Genomic DNA, 15,803 nt, shown 5'->3' on the forward strand with positions numbered 1-15,803 from the left:
GCATGAGGCTAGTCTAGGCTCCATCTTGCGCACGCACGCACACACACACACACACACACACACACGTTTGAACGGTCTGTTTATTGAATGTTTGAAACACCCGGTATCTGCCTTTCAGCTTGACATCATACCTGAATACTTTTAAACAAATCCCTTCATTACAGCATCTAGCTGCATGCACAGAATGCCTGTAGCACATAATACTGCCGTCCACATCCCATATGGAGCATGTCTCATTGAAATGAGAGGAAATAACACACATTACTATTTATTTAGTGTGTATGAATTCCAATTCAATCTTCGTTTTGGCATTGATTTCACAAATCCAACAAACCCAGTTGATAGTCATTGTGTCCAGTATAGCTACCCCCTACGTGGACTTTGGCCCCAAGCATGACCTGCAAACATAAAATAAATAAATAAGATTGACAAAACAATAACACATACAGAGAGAGAGGTACAGAGAGAGACCAGAGAGAGAGGGACAGAGAGAGACCAGAGAGAGAGGGACAGAGAGAGACCAGAGAGAGACGGACATAGAGAGACCAGAGAGTAGGACAGAGAGAGACCAGAGAGAGATACAGAATAAGAATGATGGCTGGAGGGAGATTAGGCCATAGTAGAGGTAGGGTTCTCAGGGGAACTCTACGCTTTATTGTGTTTAAGAACCAATTGGTTGATGTCGTTCTTGAATCCCACCATGAACTCGTTAACATGAGGGTAGGGGTAGGAGTTATGGGGGTTAGGAGAAGGGTGAGGGGTATAGGTAGGGTTAGCGGTATGGGTAGGGTATGGGGTAGGGTATGGTAGGGTTAGGGGTATGGGTAGGGTTAGGGTTAGGGGTATGGGTAGGGGTAGGGTTAGGGTTAGGGGTATGGTAGGGTTAGGGGTAGGAGTAGGGGTATGGTAGGGTTAGGGTTAGGAGTAGGGGTATGGTAGGGTTAGGGGTATGGTTAGGGGTAGGAGTAGGGGTATGGTAGGGTTAGGGTTAGGGGTAGGGTATGGTAGGGTTAGGGGTATGAGTAGGGTTAGGGTTAGGGGTATGGGTAGGGGTAGGGTTAGGGTTAGGAGTAGGGGTATGGTAGGGTTAGGGGTATGGTTAGGGGTAGGAGTAGGGGTATGGTAGGGTTAGGGGTATGGTTAGGGGTAGGAGTAGGGGTATGGTAGGGTTAGGGTTAGGAGTAGGGGTATGGTAGGGTTATGGTTAGGGGTAGGAGTAGGGGTATGGTAGGGTTAGGGTTAGGGGTATGGTTAGGGGTAGGAGTAGGGGTATGGTAGGGTTAGGGTTAGGGGTATGGTTAGGGGTAGGAGTAGGGGTATGGTAGGGGTATGGTTAGGGGTAGGAGTAGGGCTATGGTAGGGTTAGGGGTATGGGTAGGGGTAGGGTTAGGAGTAGGGGTATGGTAGGGTTAGGGTTAGGGGTAGGGTATGGTAGGGTTAGGGGTATGAGTAGGGTTAGGGTTAGGGGTATGGGTAGGGTTAGGAGTAGGGGTATGGTAGGGTTAGGGGTATGGGTAGGGTTAGGGTTAGGGGTATGGGTAGGGGTAGGGTTAGGGTTAGGAGTAGGGGTATGGTAGGGTTAGGGTTAGGGGTATGGTTAGGGGTAGGAGTAGGGGTATGGTAGGGTTAGGGTTAGGGGTATGGTTAGGGGTAGGAGTAGGGGTATGGTAGGGTTAGGGTTAGGGGTATGGTTAGGGTTGTGAGGGGTGGTCAGTGGTGTTCCTCAGGGCATGGCCCGTAGCCGTTGGCCTCATGTGTTTTGTTGTTAGTGCCGTTGGTGGCGCTGCTGTGGGGCTTCTGATTGGCCATCGGACCGTCCTCCTCGTCTGAGCTTGTCTCCATGTCGCTGCGGTCGTCTTTAGACACCTGAAGTCCAAACAGGGAGGACCAATCAAGCTCAGATTCAATCGGATCCTGACTGTTCTGTTGATTCAGACCGGGTTCATGCGTAACCCTGACCTGGTTAACTAGTTAGGGTTAAAGTGTCTGAACAGGAGGAACCTGTGTCTCTCTGACAGTTGATATACAACTGTATATTTATTAGTGCTGTCAGTTAGACACGTTATTAACTGCGCTAACGCAAACCAATTTTAACGGCGTTAATTTTTTTATCGTGCGATTAATGCAATTTATTTTCTTTTTAATTTTTACTTTTTTTAAATTTTTTTGGGCTCAAAACAAAGAAGCAGTAGCCTGACTGCTATGTTCAAGGCAGTATGTTTGTTTGTTCATCGTTTAATTGAACTATAGCCTTTTTATTGCATCGTCCTGTTTTGATCAGTATATGCCAATGTTGTTATCAATAAAAAAACATTTGCACAAGGCAAGCCGATGCACTTCTCCATGTTGAGAAGAGCATTAAAATGAGAAGAATTAATGGGACAAAGAAATCAAGGGATATATGACATTAATAGGATAAATCGCGATTAAATATTGTAATCGCTTGACAGCACTAATATTTATATATTTAAACCGTTTAATATATGAAGGACAGATCTTACATTTAAAGGGTTCCATTTTCCCGCCTTGCAAATGTCGTTGGTAGTATAGGGGATAAGAAAATAGAAAAGTTCAAAGGTGATTATTGTATTTGCATCATATCAAATAGACTGTGACCATGTCAATATAATAGTTTGCTATAGTTCTCATTTATTTGTAACTATCATATTTAGACTGTATTTATCTACAAGTTATGTGTAACCTGCTATATGGTTATGAATAACCCTAACCCACATCCCTAAACATTAGGCATTAGTCACCACCACAACTCCAAATGGGTCGTCCTCTGATATTATAGAGTTAGCCCTAACCCTATAATATTAGGGTTAGGGTTAGCCCTAACCCTAACCCTAATATTATAGGGTTAGCCCTAACCCTAACCCTAATATTATAGGGTTAGCCCTAACCCTAATATTATAGGGTTAGCCCTAACCCTAACCCATCATGTAGATCACCCTGCCCCCCACCGTCTCTCCCCCTGAGCCCCCCCCCGTCTCTCCCCCTGAGCCCCCCCCCCGTCTCTCCCCCTGAGCCCCCCCCCCCCCCCCCCGTCTCTCCCCCTGAGCCCCCCACCGTCTCCCCCTGAGCCCCCCACTGTGTCTCCCCCTGAGCCCCCCACCGTGTCTCCCCCTGAGCCCCCCACCGTCTCCCCCTGAGCCCCCCACCGTCTCTCCCCCTGAGCCCCCCACTGTGTCTCCCCCTGAGCCCCCCACCGTGTCTCCCCCTGAGCCCCCCACCGTGTCTCCCCCTGAGCCCCCCACCGTCTCCCCCTGAGCCCCCCACCGTCTCTCCCCCTGAGCCCCCCCCTGAGCCCCCCACTGTGTCTCCCCCTGAGCCCCCCACCGTCTCCCCCTGAGCCCCCCACCGTCTCTCCCCCTGAGCCCCCCACCGTGTCTCCCCCTGAGCCCCCCACCGTGTCTCCCCCTGAGCCCCCCACCGTCTCTCCCCCTGAGCCCCCCACCGTGTCTCCCCCTGAGCCCCCCACCGTCTCTCCCCCTGAGTCTCCCCTTGAGCCCCCCACCGTCTCCCCCTGAGCCCCCCACCGTCTCCCCCTGAGCCCCCCCCGTCTCTCCCCCTGAGCCCCCCACCGTCTCCCCCTGAGCCCCCCACGTGTCTCACCCTGCCCCTGCAGACCGCCCGGCAGGCGGTCTTTACGATGAGGTAGGACCAGTAGGAGTGCAGCGCCTGCAGGAGGAGCAGCAGCAGGTTGAAGAGCCACCACGAGGGGTAGGGACCCACCATCTCCCAGCTCTCAAATAGAGTGGTGTTTAATATCCTGAGAGAGAGAGAGAGAGAGAGAGGGAGAGGGAGAGACAGAGAGACAGAGAGACAGAGAGAGAGAGAGAGAGAGAGAGAGAGAGAGAGAGAGAGAGAGAGAGAGAGAGAGAGCAGTTAGTTAGGGTTCTGAACAGTGAGTTAGGGTTCTGAACAGTGAGTTAGGGTTCTGAACAGTGAGTTAGGGTTCTGAACAGTGAGTTAGGGTTCTCAACAGTGAGTTAGGGTTATGAATAGTGAGTTAGGGTTATGAACAGTGAGTTAGGGTTATGAACAGTGAGTTAGGGTTATGAACAGTGAGTTAGGGTTATGAACAGTGAGTTAGGGTTATGAACAGTGAGTTAGGGTTATGAACAGTGAGTTAGGGTTATGAACAGTGAGTTAGGGTTATGAACAGTGAGTTAGGGTTATGAACAGTGAGTTAGGGTTATGAACAGTGAGTTAGGGTTATGAACAGTGAGTTAGGGTTCTGAACAGTGAGTTAGGGTTATGAACAGTGAGTTAGGGTTATGAACAGTGAGTTAGGGTTATGAACAGTGAGTTAGGGTTATGAACAGTGAGTTAGGGTTATGAACAGTGAGTTAGGGTTATGAACAGTGAGTTAGGGTTATGAACAGTGAGTTAGGGTTATGAACAGTGAGTTAGGGTTATGAACAGTGAGTTAGGGTTAGGGTTACCAGATGGGAAGGACCCCCAGCCTGGAGCTGATGAAGAACATTGAGAACATGGCGAACAGGAAGTTGCAGAGCGTCTGGCATCTGGCGTAGTTGGCCATCTTGGCGGCCTGAGAGAAAATGTGAACAGATAGAAACACTTCATAAAGCAACGTGAGAGTTAACCCTCTTAAGTATGCATTGAGGGGACAGTCATTATTGACTGTATCAACATCGTCTACATAGCATTGTGCTACGTTACCCAGACTCCGTTACCCAGACTCCGTTACCCAGACTACCTTACCCAGACTACCTTACCCAGAGGACGTTACCCAGACTACGTTACCCAGACTACCTTACCCAGACTACCTTACCCAGAGGACGTTACCCAGACTCCGTTACCCAGACTACCTTACCCAGACTACCTTACCCAGACTACCTTACCCAGACTACCTTACCCAGACTACCTTACCCAGAGGACGTTACCCAGACTACGTTACCCAGACTACCTTACCCAGACTACCTTACCCAGACTACCTTACCCAGAGGACGTTACCCAGACTACGTTACCCAGACTACCTTACCCAGACTACCTTACCCAGACTACCTTACCCAGACTACCTTACCCAGAGGACGTTACCCAGAGGACGTTACCCAGACTACCTTACCCAGACTACCTTACCCAGACTACCTTACCCAGACTACCTTACCCAGACTACGTTACCCAGACTACGTTACCCAGACTACCTTACCCAGACTACCTTACCCAGAGGACGTTACCCAGACTACCTTACCCAGAGGACGTTACCCAGACTACCTTACACAGACTACCTTACCCAGACTACCTTACCCAGAGGACGTTACCCAGACTACCTTACCCAGAGGACGTTACCCAGACTACCTTACCCAGACTACGTTACCCAGACTACCTTACCCAGACTACCTTACCCAGAGGACGTTACCCAGAGGACGTTACCCAGACTACGTTACCCAGACTACCTTACCCAGACTACCTTACCCAGACTACGTTACCCAGACTACCTTACCCAGACTACCTTACCCAGACTACCTTACCCAGACTACCTTACCCAGACTACGTTACCCAGAGGACGTTACCCAGAGGACGTTACCCAGAGGACGTAAACCACGCCACTGCCCCCATACCTCCATCAGTACATCGACTGCGTCGTGGAGACACATGAGCAGGGTGCCCACCCGCACCATGTTGTTGACGTAGGAGAAGGAGATGAGGGAGATGGTGGCGAGGTGGTGCAGGAGCATGAGCAGGAAGTCCTGAGGAACAGTTTGACGGTCACAACTAGTCCCCACCACAGCTTTGTGTTAGATACCTAACAAGGAACGACCTGAAGAGCTTAGGCGAGGTTTTCGATAAGGTGAGAGTACATATGTAGTGTTTGTATGCGTGACTGTATCATAACTCAACCATCACTGGACGCACTTCGAGAAATACAATTCCAATTGATTAAGGATGCACACTAAACTAAGCATGATAAACTGAGTCTCTTATGTATCAGTTTTTTTATAAGTTGAATGCAGAAGCGAACAGTTGAGCAGTCAGTTCTACATCACTGGCAGAGAACGGCCTGAACAGCGGCTGAGCGGTGAGGGTGAGGGTCCAGGGAGTCTGTTAGCATCTGCTAGCGTAGCTATGGATACTATTGATAAGAATGGCAGCCGTCGAGCAGAGGGTTTGATCTCATAGAAACGTCAAGGAAGGACAGATGAGAAGAGGATAGGAGGAATGAAGCAGTGAACACAGTTAGCACTGGAACTGAGAGACAATGAAGCAGTGCACACAGTTAGCACTGGAACTGAGAGACAATGAAGCAGTGAACACAGTTAGCACTGGAACTGAAAGACAATGAAGCAGTGAACACAGTTAGCACTGGAACTGAGAGACAATGAAGCAGTGAACACAGTTAGCACTGGAACTGAGAGACAATGAAGCAGTGAACACAGTTAGCACTGGAACTGAGAGACAATGAAGCAGTGAACACAGTTAGCACTGGAACTGAGAGACAATGAAGCAGTGAACACAGTTAGCACTGGAACTGAGAGACAATGAAGCAGTGAACACAGTTAGCACTGGAACTGAGAGACAATGAAGCAGTGAACACAATGGACCAGAGAGAAAGCCGTGACACAAAAAAATTCACTGAAGAAGTATGATCTGAGCATCCTAATAACTATTTCATACATGAAATGTACTGTAAATTACGACTAAACCATCATTATACTATATAATCACTACTACAGGTTTAATATTATATTTACTATATGTTAGTAATAAACCATCATTATATACTTCTAATAGATGCACATACATACATACATACATAGAACACAGCATGACGACTGGTTGGTTACTGGGACAGGGGCCTGGGGCTGTCTGAACATACCGATTATCAATATTCTCTTACTTACAACGATGTGTTTCCAAGCTGACTTAACCAGCTGAAATTAATATATTCTTCCACGGTGCTTTGAGTATATTGTTGTTGCGCTAATCCCCATATTATTGGGTCAGGTTAACATCTAGGTGGTAGTTCTGTCTGAGCATGCTGGTTGACTCAAACACTGAAGGGCTGAGGGTGTGTCATCCCCATGGTTATGACCCATCCCAACGCTGGGATACTTTAGTAGCACGTCGTTGAGTAGGAGTGTTGTAATGAGGGATGCTGTGTGTGAAATGTACCACTCAGTGTGGTGTTAAACTAAATGAGCCCGGTCTCAGAGACACTGTCTCAGATGGGCCGTCCACATCAACACACTGTTCTATACTCTGAATACACTGTTTCACACCTTGAATACACTGTTCTACTGTTCTATACTCTGAGTACACTGTTCTATACTCTGAATACACTGTTCTATACTCTGAATACACTGTTCTATACTCTGAATACACTGTTCTATACTCTGAATACACTGTTTCACACTTTGAATACACTGTTCTATACTCTGAATACACTGTTCTATACTCTGAATACACTGTTCTATACTCTCAATACACTGTTCTATACTCTGAACAACACTGTTTCACACTTTGAATACACTGTTCTATACTCTGAATACACTGTTCTATACTCTGAATACACTGTTTCACACTTTGAATACACTGTTCTATACTCTGAATACACTGTTCTATACTCTCAATACACTGTTCTATACTCTCAATACACTGTTCTATACTCTCAATACACTGTTCTATACTTTGAATACACTGTTTCACACTTTGAATACACTGTTCTATACTCTGAATACACTGTTCTATACTCTGAATACACTGTTCTATACTCTGAGTACACTGTTCTATACTCTGAATACACTGTTCTATACTCTGAATACACTGTTCTATACTCTGAATACACTGTTCTATACTCTGAATACACTGTTCTATACTCTGAATACACTGTTCTATACTCTGAATACACTGTTTCACACTTTGAATACACTGTTCTATACTCTGAATACACTGTTCTATACTCTGAATACACTGTTCTATACTCTGAATACACTGTTCTATACTCTGAATACACTGTTTTATACTCTCAATACACTGTTCTATACTCTGAATACACTGTTTCACACTTTGAATACACTGTTCTATACTCTGAGTACACTGTTCTATACTCTGAATACACTGTTCTATACTCTGAATACACTGTTCTATACTCTGAATACACTGTTCTATACTCTGAGTACACTGTTCTATACTCTGAATACACTGTTCTATACTCTGAATACACTGTTCTATACTCTGAATACACTGTTCTATACTCTGAGTACACTGTTCTATACTTTGAATACAATGTTCTATACTCTGAATACACTGTTCTATACTCTGAATACACTGTTTACATTCTATCTATATAGCTATAGCGTGTCAAGTCATGGAAAGAAGAAAGGAAACGTTATAGTCTCGTGAGACATAGCGCCTCAGAGAGGCCTTTATAACATACATGTGTCTACTGCTCGATTCTAGTATGATGAAGCTATGATCATAACATGTTCATGTACTGCTAGAGTCCAGTATGATGAGGCTATGATCATAACATGTTCATGTACTGCTAGAGTCCAGTATGATGAGGCTATGATCATAACATGTTCATGTACTGCTAGAGTCTAGTATGATGAGGCTATGATCATAACATGTTCATGTACTGCTAGAGTCTAGTATGATGAGGCTATGATCATAACATGTTCATGTACTGCTAGAGTCTAGTATGATGAGGCTATGATCATAACATGTTCATGTTCCTACCTTCCTCCTCATGTCTGTGAACTGAGATAAGAGGAGGGACAGGTAGAAGGACAGCTCCACGATGTAGTAGTACTGGAGGTCCGCTGTGAGCGGCTGTAATCACACACACACACACCACAGTTCAAAATACAGCCTATTTTCCATTACCGCCAAAAAAATATTCAAGTGGAAATATCATTTTTATTATAATAGATGTTGTCATGCAGTCAAACTGTAAATTAAATTTTGATAATGTTGGGTTTCTCCTTTTCGTGATAATTACATCAACTGGTTTGGATGGTAACGTAAGTGTGTATGCAAGTATGGAATGAGTAGCATAAATGAAACGTCATTTGGGTAGCTATGCATTGAATTAAATGCTTACCTGGTTCAGGTAGTTATTTATTGAGTATTAAGTTAAGTATTGAGTACGTATTAAGTATTGAAACATTAGAAAAAAGCTAACCTGGTTTGGGTGGTTATGTATTGAAGATTTGAATGATTAGCATAAATGCTAACCTGGTTTGGGTAGTTGACCCAGCACTCTTTGGTGTTCCACAGCCACGGAGTCTAGGGATCAGAGAACCAGCACATTCAATAAAGCTGAACCCAGCCTGTTCAGTTCAGCTTTGGTATATTTGATTACATTAAGAGCCCTGTGAACAAAACCCCAAATAATTGATGGGAGTAAAACTGAAATAATTATTAAATATAACATAGTATTTCGTTTTTAGTAGAATCTTACCATCGACGAGTCTAAACCCCTCCCCCTCACGCCCCCCAACCAGGAGCTATGCTAGGCCACGCCCACGGATAGCGAGCTACGCTAGGCCACAACCCCCAAACAGCGAGCTACTCTAGGCCGCGCCCCCCAGCCAGCGAGCTACTCTAGGCCACGCCCCCCAGCCAGCGAGCTACGCTAGGCCACGCCCCCCAGCCAGAGGAGCTACGCTAGGTGACAGTCAGAATAGACAGAACTCAGTTATTGCAAATTAAAAAAAAAAAGAAAGTGTCCTGCACTTGGAAGGGCTCAATCTTACACGTCAATATAAGTTAAGAGTTAACAGACATTTATCTCCGAATGAGGGAACACGATGGTGATTGAGCCGACGGCCCTCTGATCAAAGCCCTTTAATTTGCAGTATTAAAGGGTTGATATCATACGCTTCCCTTTGCTTTAGACTGTTCTACGACGTAATGTATACATCTTTTACATCTGCTAATATAGAACAATGTAAGTCCGAGCCAGGGGGAGTATTCGCACCCAGGAGAAAGCCCCTCAATAAGGGTGTTTAACGCCCCGTTTGACTTTCCTTCATCACAGTGAGAGGTCGTTCGGGGCAATGCGCGGTGCTGAAGTGCAGAGGTCGCTCCTTCCGGCTACCCGCAATGTTTGCAACTTCTCGGTGGGGTTAATCTGACTATGCGCAACAGAGTGGGCGGGCGGACCAATCACAGCAGACTGAGCTACTCGGGAGGCGGGCCTTAATGCGACGATGATCCAAAACAGGACGTTTCTGAAAGACGCTGAAATTGGTTATGCAGAAATGAACAATGTGATAATAATAAGGGGTATTTCTAAATAACAGGCATTTAACCCTATTCTCGTTGTACCCCCAAATGCAACTATTAACTATCAACCCTAAAAAAGCATGATCTTTAAGAAGGCCACTAACGAGTGACGTTGACAAGATTCCTGCCGTGCTTCTTTCGCCATCAGTGATCTTTGAGATGGTCTCTTTCAAATGCAACAAATATGATGAGGTTTTACGCCCACTTACTGACCGTGTTGTTGGTTTTTCAATGCTATATTGGAGCTACTGCTGCCCCCTAGTGACTGATATTCACGGTGGAAGATGCATTCTACAGCCTGGCCTCCAAGGACAGTTTAAAGCATGTTAAAAACAAAACAGAGACACGCTAACTTACTTTTTTTAAGAATCGGAGGCCGTAGGTAAAAATGTACAGGTAGAACGTAAACCTCCACCTAGGGAAACAAGCAGAACAGGACGTGGTAGGTTAGTTAGGATGTTGGTTTTTCTTCAGATGTCCAGATGAACAAGTTCAGGTCTGGAAACATTCTGCCCACAGCATCAAACACACTAGTCTAGAGTTAGGGTTAGGTTAGTCTAGACTAGGGCCCGACCGATTTATCGGCCTGCCGATTTAATCGGCCGATTATAGCCTTTTTGAAAATAATCGGCATCGGCCAAAAAGACGCAGATTACAACTGATTTTTTTTTTTTTTAAATGTTATTGCGCTTAGTATCCTGCAGATTGCGCTTCTACTCGCCTTGCTAACTAACAACTTTAGCTGGAGTAAAAAAGAGGAGATTGAATTTTACCGTACAACATGAAAGCACGCTCGCTCAGGCAGCTGCGTGCTCACCTCACCACTGTACACAAGACGCGTTGTTTGGGCATGTTGTGCCTGTTTTTCTTTAGGTCCCAGGCCATGTTAATTTGTTATACTGTAGACTCTAACGGTGAGACCATACTGCTCAGCACGCACGTGTTAGTCACTGCTCACGAGCGCAGCACATTGGGAGTTAGTTATTTATTTTACATTTTACATTACACTAATTTTTTACTGTAAATGTATTCTAAAACACTCAAAGGTTCTGCATTCAATTCACATATTCGTCAAAAGTGTTTAAAGTATATTTAAGGTATCAAAGACTACGTTTTATATGCTTTTTTTTTTTTTTTTTTATATAATCGGCCGATTAAATCGTAATCGTAATTTCTCTCTGAAAATAATCGGCATCGGCATCGGCACTCAAAAATCAATATCGGTCGGGCCCTAGTCTAGACTGGAGACCACCAACGGGGAGTTTAGTCTAGACTGGAGACCACCACCGGGGAGTTTAGTCTAGACTAAACACCACCAGGGAGTTAAGTCTAGGCTGGAGACCACCAGGGAGTTTAGTCTAGGCTGGAGACCACCGGGAGTTTAGTCTAGGCTGGAGACCACCGGGAGTTGAGTCTAGGCTGGAGACCACCAGGGAGTTTAGTCTAGGCTGGAGACCACCGGGAGTTTAGTCTAGGCTGGAGACCACCGGGGAGTTAAGTCTAGGCTGGGCACCTCCTTGCCACATTTAGGAAGATGTTTCACACCTTTACCTTTATCATCTTTCCTTGATCATATAAATACTTGTTTGTGTTTACCATACTTTAACCTTCCCCACTCTGCTAGACATTTAGGTATTATTATATACATTTAGGGGCCTAATAATTATTATTATTATATTAACGGGCTACTATTAGCTGGTACTGCTCCATATTGGCTACTGTTAGCTGGTACTGCTACATAATGGGCTACTGTTAGCTGGTAATGCTATGTAACGGCTACTGTTAGCTGGTACGGCTACATAACAGCTACTGTTAGCTGGTATTGCTCCTTAACAGCTACTGTTAGCTTTTGATGCTACGTAACGGCTACTATTAGCTGGTACTGCTACATAACGGGCTACTATTAGCTGGTACCGCTCCATAACGGCTACTGTTAGCTGGTACTGCTACATAATGGGCTACTGTTAGCTGGTAATGCTATGTAACGGCTACTGTTAGCTGGTACGGCTACATAACAGCTACTGTTAGCTGGTATTGCTCCTTAACAGCTACTGTTGGATTTGGATGCTATGTAACGGCTACTATTAGCTGGTACTGCTACATAACGGGCTACTATTAGCTGGTACTGCTCCATAACGGCTACTGTTATCTGGTACTGCTACATAATGGGCTACTGTTAGCTGGTAATGCTATGTAACGGCTACTGTTAGCTGGTAATGCTACATAACGGCTAGCTGGTACTGCTACATAACAGGTACTGTTAGCTGGTACTGCTGCATAAAGGCTACTGGCCGGGGGCCACAGAGGACCGGCCCTGAGACCGGCCCTCAGACCAGGACCCTCAGACCGGGGGCCACAGACCGGGGGCCACAGACCGGCCCTCAGACCGGGGGCCTCAGAGGACCGGCCCTCAGACCGGCCCTCAGACCGGGGGCTTCAGAGGACCGGCCCTCAGACCGGGGGCCTCAGAGGTCCGGCCCTCAGACCGGGGGCCTCAGAGGACCGCCCTCAGACCGGCCCTCAGACCGGGGGCCTAAGAGGAACGGCCCTCAGACCGGGGGCCTCAGAGGACCGCCCTCAGACCGGGGGCCTCAGACCGGGGGCCTCAGACCAGGGGCCTCAGACCGGGGCCCTCAGACCGGGGGCCACAGAGGACCGCCCTCAGACCGGGGGCCTCAGAGGACCGCCCTCAGACCGGGGCCCTCAGAGGACCGGCCCTCAGACCGGGGGCCTCAGACCGGGGGCCACAGAGGACCGCCCTCAGACCGGGGTTCTCAGACCGGGGGCCACAGAGGACCGCCCTCAGACCGGGGCCCTCAGACCGGGGCCCTCAGACCGGGGGACTCACATGCTCTCGCAGAAGCGTGTCAGAGTGCTGGGCTTCTCCTGGTTGCGTCTCTGTCTGAACCAGCGTTGGATGCTGCGGACGTCCCAGTCGAGTTGCTTGGACAGACCCTCCAGCCGCTTCTCATCTGGGTGCTGGAAACACCCAACACAACAACAACAACAACAACAACATGTGTCAAAAGCAGCAGCTGCTGATATCCATCAGCTAACCCAGCAGCTGAAAAGTGCTGGGATACATAATCAATGTCCCTAACTCACCTTCTCCTTAGTGACCCGTATCTATACTGTCTAAGCCCTACCTGCTCCTTAACGACCTGTCTCTGTACTGTCTAACCCCTACCTGCTCCTTAATGACCTGTATGTGTACTGTCTAACCCCTACCTGCTCCTTAACGACCTGTCTCTGTACTGTCTAACCCCTACCTGCTCCTTAACGACCTGTATCTGTACTGTCTAACCCCTACCTGCTCCTTAATGACCTGTCTCTGTACTGTCTAACCCCTACCTGCTCCTTAACGACCTGTCTCTGTACTGTCTAACCCCTACCTGCTCCTTAATGACCTGTCAATGTACTGTCTAACCCCTACCTGCTCCTTAATGACCTGTCTCTGTACTGTCTAACCCCTGCCTGATCCTTAGTGACCTGTCTCTGTACTGTCTAACCCCTACCTGCTCCTTAATGACCCGTCTCTGTACTGTCTAACCCCTACCTGCTCCCTAATGACCTGTCTCTGTACTGTCTAACCCCTACCTGCTCCTTAATGACCCGTCTCTGTACTGTCTAACCCCTACCTGCTCCTTAACGACCTGTCTCTGTACTGTCTAACCCCTACCTGCTCCTTAACGACCTGTCTCTGTACTGTCTAACCCCTACCTTGGTGATGGCGGTGAACACCTTCTCCAGGATGGCGTTGGGCGTGGCTCTCTGAGGCCCGCTGCTCTGGATCCTCAGCCCCACAGCACACGGCCGCGCGATGAACCTGGAAACAACACAAGGGAAACATTGGACTTAGGGTTAGGGTTAAGGGGTTAGTATTAAGGGGTTAGGGGTTAGGGTTAAGGTTAGAGGTGTCTACGTGGAAACACTCATCTAACCATCAGGGTATGAACCCTGATGGTTAGCGATAATAGAGCACATCTCGTTGACAAAGCTTAGACCTATAGTTAGGCAAGGTTAGATCTATTGGTAAACATTGACCTATTATAGGTAAGCATAGATCTATTGGTAAACATTGACCTATAGGTAAGCATAGATCTATTGGTAAACATTGACCTATAGGTAAACATAGATTTATTGGTAAACATAGATCTTTAGGTAAACACACTATGCAGCTCAATCTGTGAAAACTCTTCTGTGATAAAATGGATTGTAATAACGTTGTGACATGCTTGAATCTTAAAGTGGAGATAGAAGATGGTTGGATGATCTCAACGTCTGCGATGGTGAGAACACCAAACAACAACAACAACAGAAGACCGACTCCAGAACTCCACCTGAACGGAAACCTAAAGCTCAGCGATCAGTAAGATCACTCTTTAGTGATGTACTTTCTCCACGTCAGGGCCCCGCTGACCTGACCTGGAGGGCTGTGAAGCTCAGAATATTCATCATCTGAAGTATGACTCTGTTCCAGCCACTTCCGGCATAAATATGCAGACGTAGAACATTCCGAAACCGTAATATATAAAAGGTAAAGGCCTGAGACACACACACACATTCACACACCGAGCACACACGCACAATAAGCGCCCACCTCTCGAAGAGCATTCGGAGCAGGAAGAGGCAGAAGGCAAGGGGAGCCGCCAGCAGGAGGTCCTCCGCCTGCGGGAACGAAGCCTCCTCGGTGCTCTTCAGGTCCGCCCAGGTGACGTTGTGCGGGAGCCAGAACCGCTCGTTCCAGAACCAGGCCAGGACCCCGGCCATGAGACACTCTGATGGCTACAGCTCAGACCTTCTGGTGCCAGAGGGCTTCTCAAGCGACCTGCAGGCTTTGGTGATGCGATCTGGGACAGATCAGATCTCTCTGTAGGGAAGTACCTCGTTCCAAGCGTTCTCATCTCACGACGAAACGTCTGAATCGGGATGCTCCAGATGAACGTTATTGGCAAGAGAGAGGGCGGGACTTTCAGTTACATCGGTTTAGAGACGAGGGAGAAACTTTGGATACAGTGATCGTTTGTTATATGTTTCGGATATTGTTTCGTCAATTCTACTTCTCAAAACGACGTATTTATTCTCTTTGTCGTTGTTGATCTTCTTTTTGTCATGTTCTTAATTTTCTCGCTCCGGGGACACTAATCTGACGTACTCAACTCGTAGGGAATAAGAGACCGGAAATTACGTTGCCGTCGACCGGGATAACGCTAGAACTCAGGGTCCGTTTTCAGGGAAGCAGGGAAGTCTACCAGCGTCTCCGCCGATGATTGGTGCGCGGAGATGATGCAGTCACTACGTTACATTTGGTGTGGATATATAAATATAGAGATAGATATATAGATTAAAATAAATATCTATATTTATATATTATAAAATTATAAATACATATCTATGTATATTAATTAAATATATTTAGATATAGATAGATATCTATATATATTATTAATATTATATATATATATATATATATATAGATATAGATATAGATTGATATATATATATATATATATATATATTTAGATGTATAGATAGATATAGAT

General features: G+C 46.5%; 1 protein-coding gene across 2 annotated transcripts; it reads right to left on the minus strand.

Moving 5' to 3' along the window:
* Positions 1-1,632: 1,632 nt before the first annotated feature.
* On the minus strand, positions 1,633-15,470 carry cers6 (ceramide synthase 6). 2 transcript variants are annotated; one of them, XM_030344005.1, is made up of 11 exons: positions 14,861-15,464; positions 13,981-14,086; positions 13,109-13,239; positions 10,618-10,675; positions 9,208-9,258; positions 8,710-8,802; positions 5,592-5,720; positions 4,452-4,558; positions 3,619-3,775; positions 2,502-2,525; positions 1,633-1,866 (listed from the first exon to the last, which is right to left on the minus strand). In XM_030344005.1, exons 1-11 carry the CDS (start codon positions 15,028-15,030, stop codon positions 1,711-1,713), a joined length of 1,182 nt encoding a protein of 393 aa, XP_030199865.1. In that variant the 5' UTR covers positions 15,031-15,464; the 3' UTR covers positions 1,633-1,710. The 2 variants fall into 2 exon arrangements, with proteins under 2 accessions (XP_030199865.1, XP_030199867.1); XM_030344007.1 differs by lacking the exon at positions 2,502-2,525 and having other exon boundaries at positions 14,861-15,470.
* Between the last annotated feature and the right edge of the window lie 333 nt (positions 15,471-15,803).

The sequence above is a fragment of the Gadus morhua genome, chromosome 20, assembly GCF_902167405.1.
Source record: "Gadus morhua chromosome 20, gadMor3.0, whole genome shotgun sequence".
Taxonomy (NCBI): Eukaryota; Metazoa; Chordata; class Actinopteri; order Gadiformes; family Gadidae; genus Gadus; species Gadus morhua.